The 24,010-nt window shown below is 55.1% G+C and overlaps 9 protein-coding genes across 9 annotated transcripts; 3 read left to right on the top strand and 6 right to left on the bottom strand.

The window, feature by feature from the left end:
* Positions 1 to 2,273: 2,273 nt before the first annotated feature.
* Positions 2,274 to 3,688, top strand: G647_04380 (metacaspase-1; the record flags this gene model as incomplete). Its single annotated transcript, XM_008728724.1, has 3 exons — positions 2,274 to 2,468; positions 2,531 to 3,608; positions 3,663 to 3,688. The coding sequence occupies 3 exons, from the start codon at positions 2,274 to 2,276 to the stop codon at positions 3,686 to 3,688; spliced, it is 1,299 nt and encodes a 432-aa protein (XP_008726946.1).
* A 648-nt stretch (positions 3,689 to 4,336) lies between these two features.
* Positions 4,337 to 7,567, top strand: G647_04379 (uncharacterized protein; the record flags this gene model as incomplete). The annotated part of the gene is made up of 1 exon (XM_008728723.1): positions 4,337 to 7,567. One exon carries the CDS (start codon positions 4,337 to 4,339, stop codon positions 7,565 to 7,567), a length of 3,231 nt encoding a protein of 1,076 aa, XP_008726945.1.
* A 1,516-nt stretch (positions 7,568 to 9,083) lies between these two features.
* G647_04378 (uncharacterized protein) lies at positions 9,084 to 11,362 on the bottom strand (the record flags this gene model as incomplete). The annotated part of the gene is made up of 6 exons (XM_008728722.1): positions 9,084 to 9,317; positions 9,426 to 9,706; positions 9,858 to 10,518; positions 10,635 to 10,926; positions 11,061 to 11,131; positions 11,258 to 11,362. The coding sequence occupies 6 exons, from the start codon at positions 11,360 to 11,362 to the stop codon at positions 9,084 to 9,086; spliced, it is 1,644 nt and encodes a 547-aa protein (XP_008726944.1).
* Positions 11,363 to 12,101: 739 nt separating this feature from the next.
* On the bottom strand, positions 12,102 to 13,611 carry G647_04377 (uncharacterized protein; the record flags this gene model as incomplete). The annotated part of the gene is made up of 2 exons (XM_008728721.1): positions 12,102 to 12,971; positions 13,027 to 13,611. 2 exons carry the CDS (start codon positions 13,609 to 13,611, stop codon positions 12,102 to 12,104), a joined length of 1,455 nt encoding a protein of 484 aa, XP_008726943.1.
* A 682-nt stretch (positions 13,612 to 14,293) lies between these two features.
* Positions 14,294 to 16,087, top strand: G647_04376 (uncharacterized protein; the record flags this gene model as incomplete). The annotated part of the gene is made up of 3 exons (XM_008728720.1): positions 14,294 to 15,781; positions 15,832 to 15,922; positions 15,972 to 16,087. 3 exons carry the CDS (start codon positions 14,294 to 14,296, stop codon positions 16,085 to 16,087), a joined length of 1,695 nt encoding a protein of 564 aa, XP_008726942.1.
* Positions 16,088 to 16,108: 21 nt separating this feature from the next.
* G647_04375 (uncharacterized protein) lies at positions 16,109 to 17,761 on the bottom strand (the record flags this gene model as incomplete). The annotated part of the gene is made up of 2 exons (XM_008728719.1): positions 16,109 to 17,107; positions 17,168 to 17,761. The coding sequence occupies 2 exons, from the start codon at positions 17,759 to 17,761 to the stop codon at positions 16,109 to 16,111; spliced, it is 1,593 nt and encodes a 530-aa protein (XP_008726941.1).
* Positions 17,762 to 18,306: 545 nt separating this feature from the next.
* G647_04374 (uncharacterized protein) lies at positions 18,307 to 20,018 on the bottom strand (the record flags this gene model as incomplete). Its single annotated transcript, XM_008728718.1, has 2 exons — positions 18,307 to 19,431; positions 19,488 to 20,018. The coding sequence occupies 2 exons, from the start codon at positions 20,016 to 20,018 to the stop codon at positions 18,307 to 18,309; spliced, it is 1,656 nt and encodes a 551-aa protein (XP_008726940.1).
* A 984-nt stretch (positions 20,019 to 21,002) lies between these two features.
* Positions 21,003 to 22,046, bottom strand: G647_04373 (uncharacterized protein; the record flags this gene model as incomplete). Its single annotated transcript, XM_008728717.1, has 1 exon — positions 21,003 to 22,046. One exon carries the CDS (start codon positions 22,044 to 22,046, stop codon positions 21,003 to 21,005), a length of 1,044 nt encoding a protein of 347 aa, XP_008726939.1.
* A 988-nt stretch (positions 22,047 to 23,034) lies between these two features.
* Positions 23,035 to 23,865, bottom strand: G647_04372 (uncharacterized protein; the record flags this gene model as incomplete). Its single annotated transcript, XM_008728716.1, has 1 exon — positions 23,035 to 23,865. One exon carries the CDS (start codon positions 23,863 to 23,865, stop codon positions 23,035 to 23,037), a length of 831 nt encoding a protein of 276 aa, XP_008726938.1.
* Between the last annotated feature and the right edge of the window lie 145 nt (positions 23,866 to 24,010).

Raw genomic sequence — 24,010 nt, 5'->3', positions numbered from 1 at the left:
GGCGCTTGCGACTGGCACGAAATCCTGTGGCAGACGTCTAGGGATGTGTGAGTGCAGAGCAGCCTGTAAGAGAGTCAAATGGGGGAGGAGAGGCTTTCGCAGTCAATGCTGGCCCATCCTCACGGAGAGCAGAGCCTTCCAAAGGTCTCTCCGAAGCCAGTACAAGAGACTAGTCGGTCGAGGAGAGTCCTGAGCCACGGTGAGCGTCCATCAACCTTTTGCAGAACAATAGATCTAGCCCAAAGGCTGCGCGTGTCTCAACGATTCAGCCTCGTAGACATGCAATAGCCTATGCGAGTCTCGGGGGTGAGCCATGAACCCCTTGCCAGTCACTGCGTACAGTACTCAGCCATCCGACGCCGGAGAGCCTTCCCGCACTCCCGTTTGTACTTGTATCCATGTGTACCTGTACGCCGTGGTAAGCCACCTGCAGGGGGTGAATTTGTCCTTTTGTCCACCGCGTCGTATCGGCAGCCACCGGGTTTCGAGCTCTGGTCCGGCGTCGCTGAAGGGGGGACATATTCTGGTAGTTAGCGTCCAGCCGTTACAGCGTCTCGAAATGGACACGAAAGGTCATATTGAATGTCAGAGATTCAGGGTCAAAAGCCTACAACTGCTATGACTGGCTGAGCTCTTCTAGCGCAGCATCTCCGAGCATTCGTGATTTTGCGGGGAATGGCAGATCAACGAGAGCTCTTCTGCATGGCTGTTGTAGCTACCAAAAAGTCCAAAGGGCTGTCTCGACTGGCATATCATTGGTAACAAAGCTGTCGTAGACACTTGCCCCTAACTACGGGAATCTCGTTTTGGCCAGGACAACCGAAGTGGCTGCAGCGGAGTGATTGCTAAGGGCTGTAGCTTCCCAATCCGGTCCACCCCTGACGACTCTTTGCAGTTCGCTAAGTGCTGGTTAAGGGTAGGGTGCAAGCGGCTGAAGCTCGATTGGGCCACACGCTGCTGGGCAGATGCTGGGGCTCGATGATTGATGGACGTTGCAGGACAGCTGGGTGCCACGCACTTCAGCCCTGGGCGGGAATGTGCTTGAAAAGCTGGGGCGGAGCCCGTTCTTGAAGTCCAGAGATCAAGCAACTGTGCAAATTACCGGCGCTCGCTTGTCATGGATCTGGTGATTAGTGAGATTTCAGGAAAAGCTGAAGCATAGCGAGGAATGCCACGTGGACCTCGAATGACGGGATAGGGCTAACGTATGTCCCTGTTAAGGTACGTTGCCGTGCGCAGCAGCGCGGTGATCCAGGGTTAGACGGTATCCGTGATAGGTGCTGTGTCCATTTCAACTGGGTGTGATGGTGTCAGTCGCTACTCAGACTTGACGACCGAGCGTGCTGTCAGAGGGCGTATCGCTGGAATCGCCAATTCTCGGCCAGCATTGTTGTCGTGGGCTGTCGGGGCACTGGGCCACGACAAGCCTAGAGCAGCCCAAACACCAACATGTTGGCGGACGGCTATGTTTCAAGCAGTCTATTTAGGCGAACGGTTTCTCGATCAGGCGCCGGAGCCGTCCGGGGGCCTTGCTTTATTCGACCACGACGCAATGGGCAAGCGACGCGCAGAGACCCTTGGAAAGCAGATGCCAAAACCCCGGCTGGGCGAGAGGCCTGTCAAGAGAGATGCGCGAATCAGATGCCATGGCTGATCTGATCACGAAGCTAAAGCGCCGGAGGAAAAGCCTGAGCGCCATTGCATTCGTCAGCTCTTCCTGCAGCTTCTGGTGCTTGCGTTTGGTCGTCGGTCAAGAACCAGAGCGTGAGTCGGGCTTCGATCCATCAGCAGCATTTGAGGTCGTCACTGCCACACTCGACCTGCGCCCGTCGTCGAACATATCACTCTGGTCTTCCCTATATCTTTTCCGTCGTGACCGCGAGACAGGATAAGATTCTCGCTAAACACGTCAACCGCATTCTCCACCTCGGATAGACCTGAATAGGCTCGAAAGACCCTTGTTCTTCTGGCCCCGAAACAAACAGTCCCGACCCCGGCGCGGCCCAACTTGTTCTCGACTTCCACCTCTTGACTTACGAATCACCTTCCGCACACTTTTCCTCCTTGTAACTGTTTACCTTTCTCTGAGACACTGCTGGACACCCTCGGCGCCTGAGTCTTGCTTCAGTCGTGCACATCATCCCGACAGCGCGGTTGCGATTGTTTGTGCCTGTCCACCTGCTTTGGTGTCGGGTAACCAGAACAGCTTATAAGAGATGTCGTACTATCCTGGTCAAGGGTACGGTGGGGCGCAGGTGAGCAAGCAAACAAACATGGAAAGAGAGTGCGATGCTAACAGCAGGAAGCAACACAACGGCTATGGCTATCCGCCGGCGAACTCGGCTGCGCCGTATTCATCCCAAGGCTACAGCCAGCCTTCCTACAATCAACAATCCTATAATCAACAGGGCTACGCACCGCAAGGAGGCTGGCAGCCGCCTCCGCAGAACGTTGCACCGTACGGATATGTATGCTAACCGTTAATAGGCAGGATGCCACTGGTATGAGCAGAGGCTGACAGACATTTCAGAACAACCCTCCTCCTCCATCCCAAGGCGGCTACGGTCAATGGAACTCGCCGCCGCCACAACCGAACGGCTACGCAGGCCCGCGGCCGGGAATGCCAGCCTACAACAACAGCCATACCTATGGCTCCCAGAACCCTCCCCCACCGCCTACCGCACCACAACAGTTTGGCCACGGCGCGCCAGCCGGTTACGCCTTCCAATACTCCAACTGTACTGGAAAACGTAAGGCTTTGTTGATCGGCATCAACTACTTCGGTCAGCGAGGGCAACTCCGGGGCTGTATCAACGATGTAAAGAACATGTCAACCTATTTGAACCAGAACTTTGGATATGCACGAGAAGACATGGTTATCTTGACCGATGATCAGCAGAACCCCATGTCACAACCCACAAAGGCCAACATTCTTCGAGCCATGCACTGGCTGGTCAAGGATGCGCAGCCCAACGACTCCCTCTTCTTCCACTACAGTGGTCACGGTGGACAGACGCCCGATCTGGACGGAGACGAAGAAGACGGCTACGACGAGGTCATCTATCCTGTCGATTTCCGGTCGGCCGGCCACATCGTAGATGACGAGATGCACCGAATCATGGTCAAGCCTCTGAAGCCGGGAGTCAGGCTGACAGCCATCTTCGACTCTTGTCACTCCGGATCCGCCCTCGACTTGCCGTACATCTACTCCACCCAAGGAGTACTCAAGGAGCCCAACTTGGCAAAGGAGGCTGGCCAAGGTCTGCTGTCCATTGTGTCGTCTTATGCTCGAGGCGATTTGAGCGGCATGGCGTCAACGGCAATGGGCCTGTTTAAGAAAGTCGGGGGTGGAAACTCCACATACGAACGGAACAAGCAGACCAAGACGAGCCCCGCCGATGTGATAATGTGGTCTGGTAGCAAAGACCAACAGACCAGCCAAGATGCCAACATCGGAGGAGAAGCAACCGGGGCCATGAGCTGGGCCTTCGTGACCTCGCTGAAGAAGAACCCGCATCAGAGCTACGTGCAACTTCTGAACAGCATTCGGGACGAACTGGCCTCGAAATATACGCAGAAGCCGCAGCTGAGTTGCTCACACCCGCTTAGTAAGTTTTATGCCTCCTTGTTTGTGCCGCTGACGCTAATCTGGTTCCTTACAGACACTGATTTGCTGTACGTGATGTGAGGAGGTCATGAGAGGATGATAATGATACCCAAGGAAGGCTTGACCCCAACACTTTCAGAGACGCTGTATTCCTGTTGTTTTGACGCCTTCTGAGGTATGTACAGCCGGAGGGACCTGTTCAATAGCGGAGCACCTGCGCAGCCGGGGTGCTAAATAGGATACGAAGGAAAAGCGCCCGTTCAATGTTCATCTCCTCTCCTCGCCATGAGCAGTGATATCTATTTGCGGTATTCGTACGCAGCTACAGCCCAGACACGAATTCTGTTGTAGCCCAAGGCACATCACATCACGTGCCAGCGAAACCTCGCTGTCAACGAGCGCAAACTATAATTAACACCTGGCGACTTTCGCCGACAATGTATCATGTGATGACGCAGTGTCCACGTGATCTGTGCCCCACGGTGCGCTAGCGAGGCCGTTAGCGGCTCTTGGTGGTGGTGGGCGGCCGTGATTGGCGCTTTCTAGGAGTTCTTCCGCCTGTTTCTTCTAACTGGAAATGCAAGAGCCAAGTCAATTGCACCGCCATGATGCGGGCATAGACAGTCCTGCTCTATCTATCCATGCAATTGCCGTTGCTCTCCACTGTCGCTGTCTCTTGTCGATTCATGTGCCGGACATCATGTCACCCGCTGACCTTCCCACGCCGCGATGAAGCCTGATGTTCCTCCGTCCTACGAAAGCGCCGTCAGTCGTGAGGCATGGACCATCATCGCGCCCTGGATCTCCTCCCGTGATCTCTGTGCTGCCTGCCTAGTCTCTCAGAAATGGTACTCGATCTTCGTGCCATTTCTCTGGGGCGACCCTGCTTCGCACTTTGGCATCGAGAACGACGCCGTCTATGTCGCCCTGACTCGGTTCAAGCGCACCCTGCGCAAAGCGAGATTGACCGTGAGGAGCCTCACGCATACCTTGCATCTGCCTCCGGCTCTGAGTGAGATCTACGGCGGTCCCAACCCGAGCTGGTTGCGCGACGTCCTCGAATACCTCCCCAACCTCCAAAGTCTGATCGTCACCAAGTTGCCTTTCTTCGACCATCACAGTCTCAATGCGCTGCGAACCACAAGCGCGGGAAGAAGATTGTCGAGCGAAGATGTGGAGACATTGCCAGCGTTCGGGTTGAAGTTGCTGCTGGCGTCTAGCGAACCGAATACTACATCTTCGGCCCTGGCAGGCGCTTTACCAAGATTTTCCGGTCTGGTCTACCTGGACTTGTCATATACCTCACCGGCTCGAGACGCCGCAGTTCTGGCGGCTCTTTCGTATCTGCAGGACCTCCAGGTGCTCAAGTTACGCGGTGTCGGCCTCAGAGATGGAGAGGCGGAGGTGCTGGCCAATGCAATCGGCATACGCGTAAGGCTGTTGGATTTGAGCGACAACCTTCTGACTGATATGGCTGTGCGATCGTTGATGCAAGCATGCTTTTTGTCTTCAGACGTCGCACAACGAGGCACCCTCAACGTCGAGGACTGGCCTGTAGGCATGGCTCCAGGCCCTGATTTCTTCAGCCTGGACACACTCCGAAGTGAAGAACTCGATCACGAGCTCCTCAAGCAGCTGACGAAGCCACTCACAGGCAGGCTAGCATTCGAGGACATTCCCCATCGCGGTCTAACCCACCTCTACATTTCTGGGAATCGTCTATCCGTTGAAGGTCTGTCAAGTCTACTCAAGTCGGAAAGGCTGCATATCCTGGATGGCGGGTCGGTCGACACGGTCAAAACCATTGCACGGACTCAGTCCCTTGCTTCGCCTACAGGCTACATCGACGAAGTTCGATTTCCAGGCGCAGAGAAATTGATCCCTGTGCTTGCTCGCTCAGCCAGCAAGAATCTAACGTACCTTCGTGTCGACCATGCGTTGATCACAGCAAAGCTTGACGCACCACATGAGGTCGTCAAGTCGAAAGGGGCTTCTGTCGAGCTTGCCGGGTCTGAACCCCTGGCAGCGGAGCTCCCCCCAGAGGGACGGCAACTGGCCGAAGCGCCGGCGCCTGCTCATTATGCCGTAGAGCTTCCGGCTAACGAGGAGGTCTTTGAGTTGGATGCCACCCCTGCTCAGCCTAGGGTCGAACTGGTAGGTGATCTGATATACTTTGCCCTCAGCCCCCCGGTTGGAGAGAAACCCGAAGTCACGAGTCCGGTCACCGAAACACAGAGTCCCATTCGCGGAGAGGGAGCCTATGCACCGGAGTTAGTAGTGAACGAGGAGTCCCATGGCGGAGAACACGACGATCGCGCAACCGTGGTTGAATCCGAGATCTCCGATGAGACAGGCACTCACAGTACCACGAGATCGACTCTGTCACCAGTATCTCCATTGTCGCCCCATCCCAACAACATGACATTCCAGCCGCTGGTCGCTCCGCCTCCACCGAAGACTAATCCGCCACCAACCTCTGTCCCGCAGAGGACGAACGGGACAGTCTCGGCTCCGAAGACGTCAACTGGGACAGCGTCGACCCCGAAAACGCCGGCGCCCGTACCCGCACCATCCAGAAATCTATCGCCGTCGATACCAGCGGTCGCTTTGCAGCACCGTCAGGCACGAATAGACGCCCTGCTAGCCAAAAGGCCTCCTGGGCTGTCCTCCCGAGGTTCACATTCGAATCCAACTGTGCCAAAGATCGCTGCTCAAAACCTAACACGTTTACATCCCGCCGTGCTTCCCAACCTGCGGACCCTGGTCCTGACGAACGTGCCCACCACTGCTCCCAGATCGTCGCCGGTTGTGTCTGCGCTCAAGTCTTTCATTTCCGCTTGTGCTGACGAAGCGGCACTCGCTCGTCTCCTCGCCCGAACGGACTACTCCCTTCCACCTGGTCCGGCTCGACACGTGGCCGAGCTCGAACAGGCCCGATCACTCTTTGCGCTTCGGACAATCGTACTCGAGATGGAACAGCCAGTCTCGCAGGACGCGGTTGTCCAGCGCGGATGGCAGCACTCTCGCCAGCGCATCAGCATGAGCAAATCATCAACGGGGGACCGGGATAGTGAGAATCTATGGTCGGCCGCGGAGAACGACTTCAGCTTCTTTGGGGAGGAAGGCGAAGAGCAAGCAGAGTGTGGTATCTATCAACATGACCCCGAAAAGTACTTCCCGACCGCACATTTCGACGACAAGATCCTGCTCAGCCCGGAAGACAACCCACCCGAAAGCGGCTCCAGCAGTCCCCACGGCAGCTTTCACGGGCAGGGGGCCCTGTCGCCCTTCTCGATGAATTACTCGAACGGCACGCTGAGAAGTCCAAGGAACCTGCCTCTGGGACGAAATCGGCGAAGTTCGAACGAATCTCAGCGTTCTGGCGGCCCTAGAAATGTGCTAGCCGAAATCCAGGGTGGGCCAGTCTCGCCGAAATTCATGAACGGCCAGTATCGACCGCGGTCGCGGGATTCCATGCTTGCGCCGACATCGAGTCCCATTCAGCACAACCAACGACAACAGGAGGAAGAAGCGACCGTGGATGTCATTGCCGAAGTGGCGGCGTGGAGGAAAGAGAGAAAGAAAGCCTACGAGGAAGAGTTGGCACGTTATAGAATGAGCCGTGCAGGCCACGGGAGTTCCAACGGTGCTCTCGACAGCCAGACTCGAGGTCACCGTTCCGCACCGAGAGGTTACGGATACGGATTTGACCACGGTGCTGGACCGGGCTCTTTATCCCACACTCAAGCCCATGTGAATGGGAATTGGAAGGCTTCGGCACATAAACCGATTGTGGCATCCGCTGGAACGGGCGCTGATGTTAATGACATTGATATGAAATACGTCGAAGGCCATTGGAAAGGCGAGATCAAGGTCATCCGCAATGCGATACCCAAAGGTCGGACCGGCGTTGTGGACATGTACGGCAATTATTTTGAAAAAGGCTATTTATACCCATAAGTTTTGAGTCTGAACAGCAAGCAAGTATCGGAGATATGGACTTATTCTGGTTGTGTTTGTGGTTGCAGCACTATACAGCGAAGAGACGATTGTCATACTTGCCCTTCGTCATGCCTGTTTGTTATACTATTCTGGTGTATACCGAAGACTAATTATCACTCCCTGTGCTCCTACTGCCTGTTGCCTGTTGCCTGTCGCCTGTCACCTTCTACAGTGAGTAGCGCTGCGAGTTGTTCTATTTCCACCCGCTGGTCTTGGGAAAATTGTGTCCTCTACGCCATCTGTCGTGAGAGCGCTAATGGTTCTTGCCAACTCTCTCCCCTGCTGGCGTCGTTGCCCCTCTCGCAGTGAGGTGCGCAGCAGCTCTGCTACTCTTTCGGTTAGTAAGCATAGTCTGCAGAGACCCGCAAGGGGAAGGAAGTCCACGCCTGCTGGTTGTTGGGCCACCACCAACCAGGCTTGCCGGTGCGGTGAGGCGCAAGGTGATGCTGTGGTTGGTATTGTTCCGTCCGGGACGGTCACGTCACGTCAACCTGTCTGCGGTCTGTGGCCTATGCCCCTCTGCTCAGCAAGTCGTGTGTACCATCACTGGCTCAGCCTAGTTACTTGCTTACCGGTCGAACTCCTCGCTTGATCGTAAAGAAGGCAGGCGGATTGAGAGCGAGATTGGCATGAGACGCCACATGTGTGCCTTTTAGCACCATGTACAGTGTACAGTGCCATGGATAAACAAAAGCCCGTGTTAACGAACAATAGAGCAGGTTTAGCGCTACGGGACTATGTAGCCTACTCATCGCATGCGAGAACCTTCATGTTCTGCACGCGTTGAGTCTTCGTCGATAGCTAGATAGTTACTAGCTACACAACACTTTCTCCTTTTATTTTCGATTAGCCGCCCTTCCCGACAGCCAGACCAAAGTAGAGTAAAGTATCGGCCGGCGTGGTGTCCTTACATAGCACTACGGTGCCATCGTCAGCAGCACAGGTATCGCCGGACCCAAAAAATAAAAGTACAGAGCTGTACCAGTTTACAGGGACGAGTTGTCATGAACCCGCGTGCCCCCCCCCCCTCTCCGGCGTTCGTAACAAGCATATACTGTAAGCTACATGAGAGGTCCAATAATCCAGCATAAAGTGCTAGGATCCTGCAGTCTTTTTGGGCGATCCCAAAGCGGGCTACGGACTTCTCTCCCTAATATCCATACCAGCCAGACAGATGATGTCGCCTGACGACTGACGGCTTCGCTTGATCGACAAGCCAACACTCTCTTGAGACCCGAGCGGAGCTTAGAAGTGAGATGTCGAAAAGATGCGTTGTGAAGAAGACCCAGCACCGGAAAAAGGCTTCAATGCCGTTCAACTTGATTTTCATCATGTACAGGTTATGTATCTCATCCTCCGACTTGGACACAGCTCGTCACATTACAGGCCATCGGCCACCTCGTCGACGGAGTCGAACACGGCGATACATATCCCCACCCACCCACGCTGCGTTGTCACAAGTACTTCACCCACCTCAATACTGCTTGGCGGCGAAATGCTCGTACCGTCCAGCCAACCTGGCCCGCCACGCTCGTCCCCAGACGATCAAAGGAATGCAGGTCAACGCGACAGCGACGCTCAAACACCCCAGAAGCACAAACATGTCGTACACGCCCATGCCGGCGATCCAGGGCGTCACGGCGAAGACGAGGCCCGTGGAGATGATGTTGCGCACAAACACGACGCCGGTGAGTGCGTCGCCTAGGATCTGAAAATACCGGGAAAGGCAGTCAGAGGTCAGAGATGGTTGGGCAGGGTCCACGAGAAATGTTGGGCATGGGCATAGTTACTCAGAACGACTGGGTGAACCACTCACATATTGATAACAATCCTGACAATAGGTCAAGCTGATGTCGCCGCACCCGCCGATGGCCGCACCGATGAAGCCGGCCCCCACGGCGTTGATCGGCCACGCCATGCCCCGCGAGATGGTCAGGCCGTACATGAACAGGCCGACGGGCATGCACGCGCCGGGGATGAGGAAGAGCCACAGACGCGTCTCGGGCTCGTAGATGCCGCCTCGTCGTTTGGCGACTTGGACGATGAAATAGTCATTCAGGGGCCCGCCGAAGAGAGAGCCGAGGATCGCGCCGATTGCTGTGTGCGTGGCGTACCGACAATCATGGTTAGTCCACGGTAGCTTTCAACGTGTATAGAAGCGAGCAGCGCAGGGTGGGGTTCCTCCGGTGTTTTACGTTGCACATGTTGCACGTTGGAGGCATGCTCGATCTCGTATGTTCTTACTCACCAGGTGGCAAATTCATATTCCCCACTCCAATGGGCGTGAAATTGTACGGCGGAAACGGGTACAACGTGGCTTGTGTGACGGCCAGGATTGCCAACATGGCGATCAGAAACCCGTACTGCAGTGCCGTGAACATGACGGCCGGAAAAGTCACCAAGATGTGGAACGGTTGGATGAAGTGCATCCACGGCGGCCGGTGCGCGGACGTCACTTGCTTGTCGAGAGACCAGAGGGCGTGGCGTGTGCGGTACGACTTGAGCGGGATCGAGTGGTCGATCTCCACGAGGCGGCGGCGTTCGGTGTTCTGCGCGGCCTCGGTCGCGTCCACGGAGATGGAGCCCAAGCGTGTGGCGGCTGTAGCAGACTTGGTGGTGCTGTTGACTTTGGCGAGCATGTCGTCGGCTCCTTGATCGACTGCCGTGGAGAGGACGACTTCACGACCGTCCGTCACCAACGGAGTGTATTTGGTCTCTTCGAGGAAGAAGGCCATGACCAGCGCAACGATCGCCATGAAGATGGTGCAGTACCAGAAGACCCATCTCCAATGCTGGGAGACTGCCACGTATCCTGCCGCGACGGGGCCGAGATAGTTCCCAATGATGACAATGGCGAGGTATATCCCGTTCATGGTGCCGCGCTGATGCACGAAGAAGAGATCGGAGACCTAAGTAGAGTCCGAGGTACAGTCAGCCACTCAATTCCGGGGTCTACGGTCGACTGGAATGTTCCCGTGCCGACACCGCACCGGTGCTGTACTCAGCTGTTCAGCATCGAACCTACCGTAACCTGAAAGACGGCCTCGTTAACCGCCCCAGCAAGTCCCGAAATGACATTCGCCCCGATCATATCGCCGACCGTGCGCATCCTCGCCTGCCAGATCGCCGCAGCCAGCATGATCAGCGCCGTCGCGAGATAGACGGGCCGGCGGCCGACGCGCAGCGCGATCGGCACGAAGATGATACATCCGACTGACAAGGCGGCCATGTTTGTCGCGTACCCGTCGTTCAGCACGGCGTAGCTCATGCCGAGCTCGGTGTTGAAGTCCTGCCATAGTGGGACGGCGACGCAGAGACTAAACGTAGAGAGGAGAGGGTCAGCGATCCAGCAGACACACAGGGAGCGTGACGCTACAGGGAGGTTGTGGAGAGTCTTGAAGTATGTATGTTTGTATTCGGACCCATACTCGGATTGCCCGCATGTACTCACATCGCAAAGACCATGAGTGCGTAGAAGCACAGAATCGTCATGTGTAGTGATTTGCGAAATGGAGACCAGTTCTGTGATTCAAACGGTTTTAAAGTTAGTATGTTGCTCCGCGCACACTGATGAACTGGACAGGATGCGGAGGAAGGAGTGAACTTCGACTCTGTTTTGTGCACAGCGATCGGTGATGTTGAACCTACCAAAGGCTGGTTGGGATCCGCATTCGGCTGAGGCGCAAGAAGAATCTTCTGCCCAGTTTTATCCTCGATCCTCTGTGTCCCGGGCGGGAGTCTGTCGTAGGTCATGGTGATTTTGATATTGATCTGGTCGTGCGTAGGGAGGGTATATCGGTGAGGGAGAGACGCGAAGGACTAGGCGAGTACAGCACAGAAGACAATGCGGATCCACAGTATACAAGACCAAGTAAACAGTATAGAGTGTCACTCAAGCACTCAAGCACTCAAGCACTCAAGCACTTAATCAGTGATAGCAGCTCAGCACAGGAAAGGAATGACCATTTTGTAGCTCGGTGTGACTTGTCGCAACCCGACGACAAACCTCATTGCAGCCATGTCGCAGGCTCGAGCCGTTATCAATAGCGTGCCAGAATGCTAGAGAGCTTGCTTAGTCTTTGCCACCATCCACCTACCTGCCAGCCTAGATATCGGTCTAGTGGCAACCAGGGCAGCCCAGCCTAGAAGATCCCGTGGTCGGCAACCTGTTGTGCGAGAGGAAATGCGGAGAAGGAAGATCGACCAGAGGCCATATCAGCGGGTCTGGCGCGGAAGACCGATGAAGCGGCGTCGAATCATATCGATATGCGCTCTCCAGCGGTACGAAGTGGTTGTTTGGCGCCTCGAGGCGATGCAGCGAGATGGACAAGGCCGCTTCTCGTGCTGCAGCAGCTCGAACAACCGTGAGGTGCGGGCTGGAGTTGCCTAATCTGGTTGTTCACGCAGTCAGTTCAAGCATCTGAACCCGGACACAAAATGGCTTCACCCTTATGGTTGCTGTCGTTGTTATTCTCATTGCCGGACCTCCCTATCAACTTAGCAAGCCGAGAAAACGGCCGAGTGCGCTTTCCGGGTTCATCTTTTCTAACCGGTCTTGCGTGCAACGGAACTCGTGCCTTGGAAACCAGTCGAGAGCCTGCTCCTCGCGGCCCGCCACCATACACGCGAGGGCTTTGCCGGCGAGCCAGCAATGGACCATGCCGTATCCGTCCCAGCCAGCAGCGATCCATTCACCACCAGTCTGGGAATCGCATTCCTCTCGCCCGGACATGAAGTTGCGGACCCGGTCAACCAAGGGGAGGCCGTCGCCCGTGAATCCCATGATGCCGGTCCATTTCTTGTCAATCTCTACACCTGTGCCGTGGACAAACGCTTTTCGCGCCACCGTCTCGAGGTGTCCCAGGCACTGAGCACTCAACTGGCTGTCATCAGTATTGCCCAAGTCCTCGTCCTTTTCTGGACCACCTTGGAAGAAGCCGCCACCAAGGTAGAGCGAGCCGTCATCGCTAGGGGACTGCGTGATGTAGTCGAATCCTTTCGCCCACATCGTGCTCCATGACCTGGAGCCGCCCAGTCGTGGAAAGTCCTGAGGCACCGATTGGACTGTCATCTGGCCCCTCAGTGGCCAGAGTTTCCCTTGTAAATAGGGAAGCAGGTGAGCGGCATGCGCGTTCGTACAATGAATGATATGTCTCGCGGATATTGTGCCTCTCCTGGTGGCTACCTCATATGGGTAGCTGGAAGATTGGCTCCGACGTACTTCTGTTGCAGGGGTATGAGTCTCGAGCGTCACCTTTCCGCTCTCAAGTAATTTGGACATCACCACGCCTAGAAATCGATATGGCCACGCAGCCCCGGCAGGGCCTTTGATGCACCCGTAGGCATTGGCAATCCCGAGGTTCTGATTCAGATCAGCAAGCGAGCACAGGTCACCGAGTGGCACAGCCTGATCGCACCTTCAATTCCTCTTCTCCCTCATGGATAGTCCACCGCTCGCGCTCCTCAGGAAAGTCCTCGAGCCAAGTCTCCAGCTTGAGCTTGGCCGCTTGCCACGCTTCTAGATCAAAGACAGCGCTCACCCCTTCCACGCGGCGCACCAAGCCCACTTCGCCGGCATCGCCCAGCGCTGCCGCCTCATTGACAAGAGCATCCAGATGTGCTAACCGAAATTTCGTGATCTTCATCGCACTTTCTGTGCCCATCGCCTTTTTGAGGGCGTAGTAGTCTGCCCATGGCACAGCCTTGATGTGGCCCCCATTGCGACCCGTGGCTCCTGATATTGCCGAGCGAGCCTCGAGCATGATGATCTCCAGCGAAGGCAGGAGCCTGAGCAGATGCTGTGCTATGCTGATACCTGTGATGCCTGAGCCAATGATGACGACATCAGTCTGCTGCGGTAGAGTCTCTGACTGCTGGTCCGCAAACGAGTGGCGGGGCACTTGCCAGAATGATTCGGTCGGGCTGTCGACTGGAGTTCCTGGATCACGGTCAAGCCTCGAGGCTAATTTGTGCAGGATTGCACCACCTCCTGAGTCGCCCATGTCAGGTCTTCGGACGCTGGGTAATCGATTTCAGCTGGACCAGAGGCAGAAGTGGCTTGGCGGCTTCGAAAGCAGGTCAATATCATCCGACTATTGCTAGCTGGAAAGTAGTTGTATCGAGAGGAAATCCAAATGATCGACTCGAGAAGTCAGAGCCGCCCGGTCCGGAATCTCGGATCAAAGTGCAAGCGGGAACGGTCCTCTGTGTAGGTATTTGAGTTTCTTTTGCGGTGGCAGCAGGGAAGGCAAAGCCGGAAAGCAGCATCTATTGTCTTGCCAGCTGGAGAGGGGAGTCCTCACTGGAGAGGAAGGAATCCGGGTTAGTGCCAATCATGGCGCATAGATGTGCGATTGGTGTGCGAGAGCTGCAGGGCGCAATGGTATGTGATTGGGCTATCGGAACTTGTGCGGACAACAGCGATGGGAATGCGGTCCTTCAAACAAACTGCTCGTATGAGATGTTGTACAAGCCAAGGTCTCATCAGCCAATGAACGAAATTCTTGCATAACCATCACATTGCCGAAAAGGCGGGATCGGTACCGTCCTTCATTCGCAATTCCGAGATATAACGGCGGCAAGTAAACACAAATCACTGCAGTGCTTCTCTTCGCTGGTTGTGGTACAAGCCATACTTAAGAGGCGGTCACGGACGGTACTCGCCTTCGAGAACATATAGCCACCATGGGGAGCTTGGGTCCGGACACTGAAGCAAGCGACAGCTTGGCGGACTGGCAGACAAAGGTTGCACACAAGCAAAAGCAATGCCGCGATGCTATTCCAAGAGAATGGCAAGTCCCTCCCCAGGTGTTGGAGCTCTTCGATTTCCCGCTCGAGAAGAAACCGAATCGACTTATCGACCTTGACGTGGTAAGGAAGACGGGCATCCTGTCCGACCGAGAACTGGCGATTACCGAAAATTATACCGTCCCCGAGTTGCTAGCAGAACTTGCTTCGGGCCAATTGACCTCTGTCGAGGTCACGACAGCATTCTCAAAGAGGGCAGCCATCGCTCAGCAGCTGATCTCCTGTCTTACAGAGACATTCTTCGACCAAGCCCTCGAAAGAGCGAGGTATCTTGATCAGAGAAGAAGCGAGGGCAACCTGGTTGGGCCTTTGCATGGGCTTCCTATCAGCCTCAAGGACTCGTTCCAGGTTGCTGGCACCGAGGCATCAATCGGATTCGTGTCATTCTTGGGGAAGAAATCCACCAAGAATTCGCCAATTGTCGACATTTTGCTGAGCCTCGGTGCTGTGCTCTATGTGAAGACGAACATCCCAATGACGCTGATGACAGCGGATTCCGACAACAACATCTTCGGTCGGACCCTGAATCCTCACAACACAGTTTTGGGCGCCGGAGGGTCGAGTGGAGGTGAAGGAGCACTAGTCGCGTTCCGAGGCTCTCCTCTGGGCGTAGGGACGGACGTCGCTGGATCGGTACGCATCCCGGCACTATGTTGCGGCACATATGGATTCAAGCCAACGTCCTCCCGAATCCCGTACGGCGGCCAGGCTACCCCCGGATTACCGGGGTGGAAACCCATAACTGCGTGCGCCGGACCACTTGCCAACGATTTTGAGGCATTGGAGATTTTCACCAAGGTCGTCATCGACTCCATTCCTGGAGCCTTGGACTCAACTGCGATAGACGTACCCTGGCGGCAATTGGACCCGATCGCTGAGTCCAAACTGAGGATCGGAGTTCTGGCTGAAGACTCCTCCTACCCCCTACACCCACCAGTCAAGCGAGCGCTTGAAGAAGCAATTAGGAGAATCCAGGCTGATGGGCACCAAGTAATTCAGCTGAGCGCCGAACAAGGCCGTGTCGCTGACGCCACCGAAGTCGCCGCCCTACTCTTCACCCTCGAGACAGAGACTACGGTGGGACATATCAAAGCGAGCGGCGAGCCTCCTGTTCCTTCGGTCGCGGCGCAGCACCAGCCCGCCAACCGCGGTGAGAGGAGCTTCGTGCCGGATATCAGCAAGCTTGGCAAACTGCAGCAATACGCAGCTTTGACAGTCAAACGTCAGGAATTGTCTGAGGATTGGCGAAAGTTATGGTCAGACTTGAAATTAGACGCGGTCATTGGACCTCCAGCGCAGAACACAGCAGTGCCACATGACACGTATGGCTGGCCTCCTTACACTGCTCACCTCAACTTACTCGACGTAGGTCTCGGCCATTTGGTTGGTGGTGAGGCAAGTGCTGACATTGACAGTATCCGGCTTGTGTCATCCCCTTCTCCAAGACGTCGAAGCAGCTTGACCCTGAGCCATTAACAATGCAGCCACATCAAACTGGCCCTTTTTGTGAGTGACGCATCTCCAACGCCGATAATTTGCTAACGGGATGCGCCAGATGACCCGGAAGTGCAGGATGGGGCGCCATGCTCAGTCCAGGTCTTCACAAGCCGTATGCGTGACGAGGAGTGCCTACGGGTGGCTCGAATTATTGATAAATGCCTGAAAGCATGAGCCCTGGCCAAAAACGTCTTCCTATATCAGTCTCCGGAAATTGCCTGCGGGAAAGGCGACGCCAAGGCCATTTTTGGAAAGCAGTGCATTGAGTCCGTCATATTCGGCTTCAACGCCGGGAAGTTGAGACCCGGTTGTAGGTATCCGTGCAATAATACCGGGCAGCTTCCAGACCTTTTCGAGAGCGCCCAAGGTTCTCTGCACATAGCCTGAATATGAGACATTCCAGATGCGCAGGAGTCGTTCTTGGATAAGGCGTCGCATCTGCCCTCGGCGAACCTCAGGCTCATCGCTACATTGTACGGCTTCTGAGGCGGTTGTTGCACATGCTGCACAGCCCAGGATTAGTAGAGGCCAGCATATGAATTGTCCGCAAGGGACAGTTGGATCGAACAGTTCCAGCAACGCCATTCCCTTTATAAGCAAAGTCTGGATTTGGGTTGACGTGGAAGTGACTCCGTGGGGATTGACGACCTTGGCCACAAATATTTGGGCGGCGAGAAAGTAGAGTTTCGCCGCAAGCTCGGAGTTGTGTGAAGCGGCGGTCCCATGAGCTCCCAAGACTGTGTTTTCCTCGCTACGTACACCGGGGTAGTTGTCCTCGATGCGGTCCAGTTCGATCAAGTATTGGAAAGCGTGCCCGTAGTGCTCGTCCCCGGGAGATGGGACTTTCCGGCTCAGCCAGGTGACCTGGAAGATTAGGACGAATAAAGCCGGCGGCGTCCTCCCGAGCACCGGTAAGATCGGTCGCTGGGCGTTGACGTCTCTCGCTTCACTTTCATGTGCCTCGATGTATTTGCTGAAAGTTGCTGACGGGAAGGCGTCCCAGATAGCATCAATGTCTTTTTCCAGAATCAGTCTGGTGGACAGATGATACAAGCTCGCATCGAGTAGAGTCAAGTGCAGGATCGACAGCGACTTGATGTCCAGGCGGGACGAAGCAGCGAACTGGGCCTCCAGTAATTGCGCTATGGCTTGGTGGTGCGTCAAGCCCGCGTTGAAGGGAGACAAATAGAAATCCTAGTCGGAGTCAGTAATCGCACAATCCTGCATATGATGGCCGAGACCTCCCTCAAAGACAGCGAGGAACAAAGAGGTCGCAAGACATGGATCCCGACGAAGGGTCACAGGTCTCGACGGCAGAAGAGACTGTCGCAGCCCTCGAATGGCACTCTGCGTGTAGAGCACGGCGTCCTCCTTGGTGACCAAGGAAGAGAACGAGGCGTGGAGCGCGGCAGGTGCAAGGGCGGCATGCACCACCCAGGGCTTGTCGTAGCCGATGGCGAAGACGAAGGACAAGTCTCGAAACTTGGAGAGAGACTCAGGCGATGTAATGACGCTCATGTACTTGGTCGCACAGTAGTTGAACACGTTCCAGTCGCGCGCCGTTCTCAGCCCCTCGGGTCGGATGCTCAATGACGCGGTCAGAGGTAGAAGCCCGGGTGGACTCTCGGCTACACTGGATACAGCTTGTGCCTTTACTGGGACCAGGTCAGAAGTTGCAGGCGGTGCTGAGTCTCGGTAGACACAAGAGAGACGGAGCCGTTCACAAGTTGCGCATACCGGTCGGTTCTCGGGGCATTTCTTGCGGCGCTTGAGGCAGGTTTGACAGCCAGTCTTGACGCGCAAACGAGGCGGCGGACGCGTCGACTGCTGAGCCTGTTTCACGTCCATGTTCGCGTGGGCATGATCAGGAAAGGTAGTCGCAGCATTGTCGAAGATGGCAGACACCTGGGGTGTGACACCCAGGTGAGAAGGCAGTGAGCGACTTTATAATCGAGAAGTGGAAAAATCCCCGCGTCTGACGATGACATTTACTGCATACATGTGCGGGGTATTTTAGGGGGAGGGAATCGTCAGACGCGGGGCTTTTTGTCCCAGTCTTGACGAGAAGCAGTAGAGCATCAGCTGGACGACTGCAAGTCAATCTCCTGCGCATTCACCCCATCGGTTGACGTCGAGTCGTTCTTGTTTTCGAGCATGTTGTCCACAGCTTCTCCTATTTTATCTATCACTGGCGGGCCTCTCTATGTAGCCAAGCACCTGAGCTAGTCGTCAAAAGCATGCGCCTGATCCTGACCGTGACCTCCAGACTCCGCCCTTTTATTGCCAGTTCTAGCAATTGCTAACAGGAGTCAGTAGTCCTGCTTCATTGTCGTCATGTTCACGTAGTTGTGTCGTCGACCTTACTCCACACACACCAAACTCCAGCACCCAATTTACTGCTCGAGCTTGAATCGTGTTTGATTCCCAGGCTCGATGTAGTCCATCGGCAGAACATGTTGCATTGGCTGCATGTCATTCAGTCCAGCGCCTGGGCCGCCCCCGTCGTCCATAACGTGATCGTGTGTCATTAGTTGCTGATCGGCATCAGGAATGAAGTGATGTTCTGGTGGTCGGTCGAAGTCATTGGGTTCATGGTGCGGTGGTAGATGCGGCGTGTTTGCGAAGGAGGTTAATCCAGTTGGGTCGTACGTATGGCCGTTCGGATCATAGGCTCCAGCCAGCTGTGCCTGTATTTGTTCCATGATCTGCGGGTCAATTGCCATTTCGTCATACGGATCCAGGTGAGTATCATGGTCTGCCACCAGGTGGTCATGATCACTAGACAGGTCCATAGGCTGCTGTATGGCTGCGAAATGGTGCTCTGACATGTGACTGGCTGGGAGATCTTGAGCTTCCGGCGGCAAGTGCTGCACGTCTGGCGGCGGCGGTGGCGGCGGTGCTGGTGCTGGTACCTGGACTTTGGGAAGATTCGGCGGCGCTTCATCAATCGTCTTACTTCGGCCAGGCCGGTTCTCCGAGCGCAAAATCGGCGGTTTATTCACGTCCTTGCATTCCGGGCAATTCTTGATGACGTGGCTGACGGTTTCTTTGATCCGGATCCAATGATATTTGGTCGCGATAATCGCCGTGGTCTTATTGATACCGGCGTGCGACTGGAGATGAATCCGCTTGGCTATCTCGTACTGTGCGTTGGAGTCGGAAATGACTTCCTTGTCCTTCAAAAAGAGCTTCTCGGCGCCACCGTCCTCACCAGGCACCAGTTTGTAGTGGGTGGCCGCGCTTCGAAGACGACTTTTCTCAGAACGATCCGCCCCCTGAGGGTATAGTAGGTGTCTCAGATAATAGCGAATTTTATCGAAGCGTTCTTCCGAGACGTCGCTCTCGCCCTCAGATTTGAGGTCTCTACCATATATGATGGCGTCAACGGGTTCTTCCGAGGATTTCAGGTGGCCACAGCCAGGGACTCGGCCAATGCGTTTGAAACCGAGCGAGTCCCATATCTTTGTAGAAGCCGTGTTGGATTCATAGACCAGATTGAAGACTGAATAGGTATATCCCTGGTGATCATCAGCTTTATCTGCGTCAGGCTGTCTCCATTCGACGCCAAACCTACCAGCCCGGGTGCCCAATCCAGGTAGCATTGACCCATAGACTTCCCGACGCCCTTGTTGCGAGCCGCAGGCGTTACCAGAAACCCACCGTTGCAGACATGGCTGCTTCGACCAGGGTAGTTGGGCTTGATGTAGAAGCTCCCCAGGCATTTCTTATTCCAATCAACGCCGTTGGCATCCATCTCAGCGACTGCCTCGATTCCTCCAATATCACCGAGTACCATCACAGCGCCAAAATTCCCAAACCAATACGGCCCGAAGGTCTCCAGTGGCAATGGATCGATCATTGGATACGTGTCGCCACCTTCAATCTCCTTATTGAGCTGCTCCGAGAGGTACGCCAGGAGTCTCTTGGGCACGGCATCCGGGGAGAAGAACGGTACCAGGGTTGCGACGGTGACACGATCCCGAAGGGTGACAGGCCTTGGGAATATCGAGGATGGTATTTGCGGGTTATCTGAGGTCGGATACGGCTCTTGTCCCGAGGCCCGATAGATCACAGGCGCTTCGGGATCCTCTAATAGAGCCGGCATCGTTAACCATCAGGCGCAAATGTCGGAGAGCAAGTCAGTTAGCGGGTTGCAACTGGTTTCTGAGCAAGCCAGAATCAGGGAGCGGACTTCGCTGTATACACACGGGCAGTAGTGAAGAAGAGAGAAAACTCGGGACGACAGTCGGAGCGCTTCGCCCCATTTTGACGCCAGCTCACGTCACGTGATTAGGCTTGGCAGGTACCGTGATGCGAGCCTTGGCATTGATTACATAACGGCCCATACTGCTGGTACCGGTGGTATGACCGCTCGCACCCAAGCATTAGGCTGGTACCTGGTAGAGGTGGGGTGCTTCTGGTGCTCCCATGGCTTTACAGTTTGAAAAGGCAAGCAAACAAAAGACATTGGAACTCAGGTCAAAGCGGCCCGGGGAAAGCAGTAACCTGCCAAATAACTGGAATTACACACTACATATTACGACTGGCCAATGCCCATATGTACGTTCTGGTATCCGCGGCGGCCAAGGTGTAACCCCGACACAGGGTAAAATTCCACGTATTGGAGCTGCAGATCCCATTTTCACGGAAATGCCCACAAAATTGAGCAGCCATGCCCATTGCATCGAGCGAAGTTGAAAGATTGCGCGTGGAATGAATGTGCTGTCATGACCCGACTCCGGGGTTGCGTAGCTCGGCTCAGGGCATCTTTGATCCGAGGTCTAGGCAGAATCAGCGCCGCTCTAGGTTTGGACTTGGCTGGGATGCCGATGCTATGCCTGGTGGAGAAGGCAAGACCAGCTCCGGACTTGATTGCTGTGATGGAGCTTCCCAGGCTGGCAAGTTCTAGCTCTGATGCGCCTGCCTTAATTCCAGGATCAGGGTAGACGTCAGTTGCACCGCCGGTCGCTCCTCGAGATCGTTCGGTGCTCTCCATATATTTTGAAAGATATTTGCTCGGCGGGACAGGAGTGGATTGTGGTGCAGGCTATTTGGGTCCGCCTGATCATCATAATATTCCTTGAACCTCTCACTTCATGAATTCTTTCATACTCCAACGTTTCGAGCCTGACATATGGGCAGGGACCCCGACATACATTTGGTTGTCTTCGTTTGTGATTGGTGGAAGAGCTGATAGTTCCGAATCTTCGTAACGATTGTCCGGTGGAGGTGAACCTGGGTTGTCGTAGGAGCGCCCACTTACAGGGGGGGAGCCGCTCCCGATTGCTGTAGTATTTGTGGAATAGGCAGGGGTTTTACCAGTAGCGTGTAAAGACGAAGCGGCGTGAGGGCCAGTGGTTTCGTAAGGACGTCCGGCTTGGAACGTGTCCTTTTCATCGACAGAAACCTCATCTGGCGTGGCTCTGGGGAGATTGTTGCGACGACGCGTATAACGCTGGCCCAGGAAGAAGGATAGAACAACCAACAGAATGACTAGCAGGGCAACCGCAACGCCAATTCCGGCTTTCGCACCGGTGGAAAGCCCCCCATTGTGAGACGAAGGGGTCGATGTCGCTGCCGAATTGTGGGCACCAGCGGTGGATGCACTGGACGAACTCCTCGAAGAAGTCGCGGCCGCAGACGAGGTAGTAAAAGCTGTAAGGCCAGTGGTGTGGTCGGAAGAAGAGGTCGGCAACACTGGCTCTGAAGGAGTCGGTGCAGTCGTCGCAGATGCTGCCGAGGTAGATATAGCTGTCTCAGATATGCCAGGGACAGCGGCTGTGGATGGCTCTGGACCATAGATTGTTGAATAGCCAACGGTACTGACAATAACTTGACTCGTTGTGACAGAGATGGTCGAGATGATAGTGCTAGTGACAGAGCCGGCAACGACGGCCGCTGAGGTAACAGTTGTCGCGATGCCATCGATCGTTGTCGTGATAGTCGTCACTTGGTTGGGCGCTGCATCGGTTGCAGGGACGACAGAATAGACCGTGACCAACGATGGCAGTACTGTTGGCACCGTTGCCGTCACCAGGATCGGGTCAGTCGCAACAGGAACTGAAGACTGTGCATCGGCGAAGGCGAGACAGACAGCCACAGCCAAAGGCCAGAACCCACGGCGCTGGCACATCGTGCCACGGCACTGAAGACGACGAGACTCAACGCAAGGTCTGTGTTGGAAAGTGATCCAAGGTGGTCCAGGTCATGGAGTTATGGGGGGGTGGGTGTCAAACCCGGTCAGCTGCTGCCCCGGGAGATTTGCGAGCGCCTTGTCGAGAAGTCCATGGCTCTCGAGGGCAAGTCCGATGTCATCTCCCTTATGCGGATTCTGTGGCTTTGGACTAAGACTGCCGAGAGTCAGGGTCACCACAGCTCTTGAGCGGCCGTGGATCAAGGGTCGTGGAAGGCTGAAGGATACGTGATATTATTGGCCAGGCTTGAGGCTGTCATCTAGCCGCTTTCAGACAGCGGAAATTGGCTTCAGCTGCCACATTCGCTTCGCTCCTCTAGAGTCGGAAGTGCTTCCGGGGTTGACAGCCTGAAGACGCGTTTCAGGCCCCGAGCGCGTCCTCGCAGATAATGATGTTGGTTGATAGCCGAGATCTCACGAAATCTGGCAACAGGACGCACACGTGGTCATCACTCCGCTCCCAACCACTTGCAATCCGAACGGATAGGTAACCCAATTATGAGGCTTTAGGTTGCACTCAGGTACAGAGCGAGTTCGCGCAGCCCGTGCTTGGGTACCGGCCTCTTCAAACAGATTCCTCCCTTGAAAGCTGAGGCAGTGTTTGTTCTTCTTTGGTCTGAGCAGGAGACCCAATGCATAATCGAGGGGCTGGACTAGCGACTCAGAGGCGAACGCCCTGCGAGTTCTGTCGCATTCTGCTGGCTAGGTAGGTGTACTCCGTAGTTGCTCGTCTTTTCTGAAGCCGGTACGGAGTAGTCGGATACGCAACTCGAGAGATATTGCGCAGTCCCACGATGGATCGATGCATGACTTCCTGCGGTTCCACCCTTCAAGGCTAGCAGCGTCCCCATACACTTACCACACAGCTCTTTTGGAGAAGGTGGACCCCGTCAGCACGGCACCCCTCTGGTATGTATCTGTGTTGACTTCAAGTTCCCAATTCGACGCGTTCCAGGGTTTTCTCAACTACAGGCAAGATGTCGGCCATCTGATTTGGGTCGCGGAGCACAGCAGTGACATCGTCTCTTCTGCTTGCCAAACGGTCACAAACTTTGCTGTAGCCTTCTTCCCTCGCTACGTATTCTCTGATTACCTCTTTCTTCCCAAAGTCGACGTATACTCTGGTATCCCGCAACCTGACAAGAACATTATCAAGCCTCATAAAGAACCGACAGAGGAGAAGTAATCGTGCAGGCATGACTCGGATCTTGCATGAGAGCATCGTAATGCCGTTATCCGCGAGCTCGTCCTCATAGAGTACCACGTCGTCGAAGAACAAAATGGGGTCGGGTCGCTTGAGTAATTCAAGCGGAATCGGGACTTCCGAAGGCTGGAATTCTCGGCTTCCCGGAGCAAGGTCACCTTTGTAGTCAGTGGTGTAGGACCAATCGAACGGCTTGACGACTTCTTTGATATCATGTTGATCTTCCCTACTCTGTTGCCATTCCTGGGAGTAGGCCACCTTCAACCGTCGCTCGCCGGTTTTGTCAACACGATCTAGAGCTCCGAACGCGTCAAACTTGATTCCCCATTGGGAGGCCGAATGCTCGATCGTGACGAGATTGTCACCAAAGATCATCTCAGGCGGAGCAATCCCCAGCTTTTTGGTCATCTCTTCAATGGGTCCGGCCTTCAAGATCGGTAACTTCTGGGTCTGGACGCGGAATCCCTCGATCGAGAACGCCCGGGGAGGAGCAGCGGAAGGCGAGGGAAAGGTCGTGTTGATGCCATTAGGCGCCCGATGACCATTGACTGCCATCATGACTAGGGCAAATGAACACGCCGCTCAAAGCCGGTAGGAAATGCAGAGCGACACAATGCCGAGGGAGGAAGCTGATTTGATGTCGGCGCTGGGTAAACGTAGAAAGCGAGAACAAAAGCAGGGACCTCCCAAGGGTGTGTGC

This window comes from Cladophialophora carrionii (assembly GCF_000365165.1).
Source record: "Cladophialophora carrionii CBS 160.54 unplaced genomic scaffold supercont1.3, whole genome shotgun sequence".
Lineage (NCBI taxonomy): Eukaryota > Fungi > Ascomycota > Eurotiomycetes > Chaetothyriales > Herpotrichiellaceae > Cladophialophora > Cladophialophora carrionii.
Note: the sequence above shows the minus strand (reverse complement) of the source record. Positions and strands in the feature narration are given on the sequence as shown.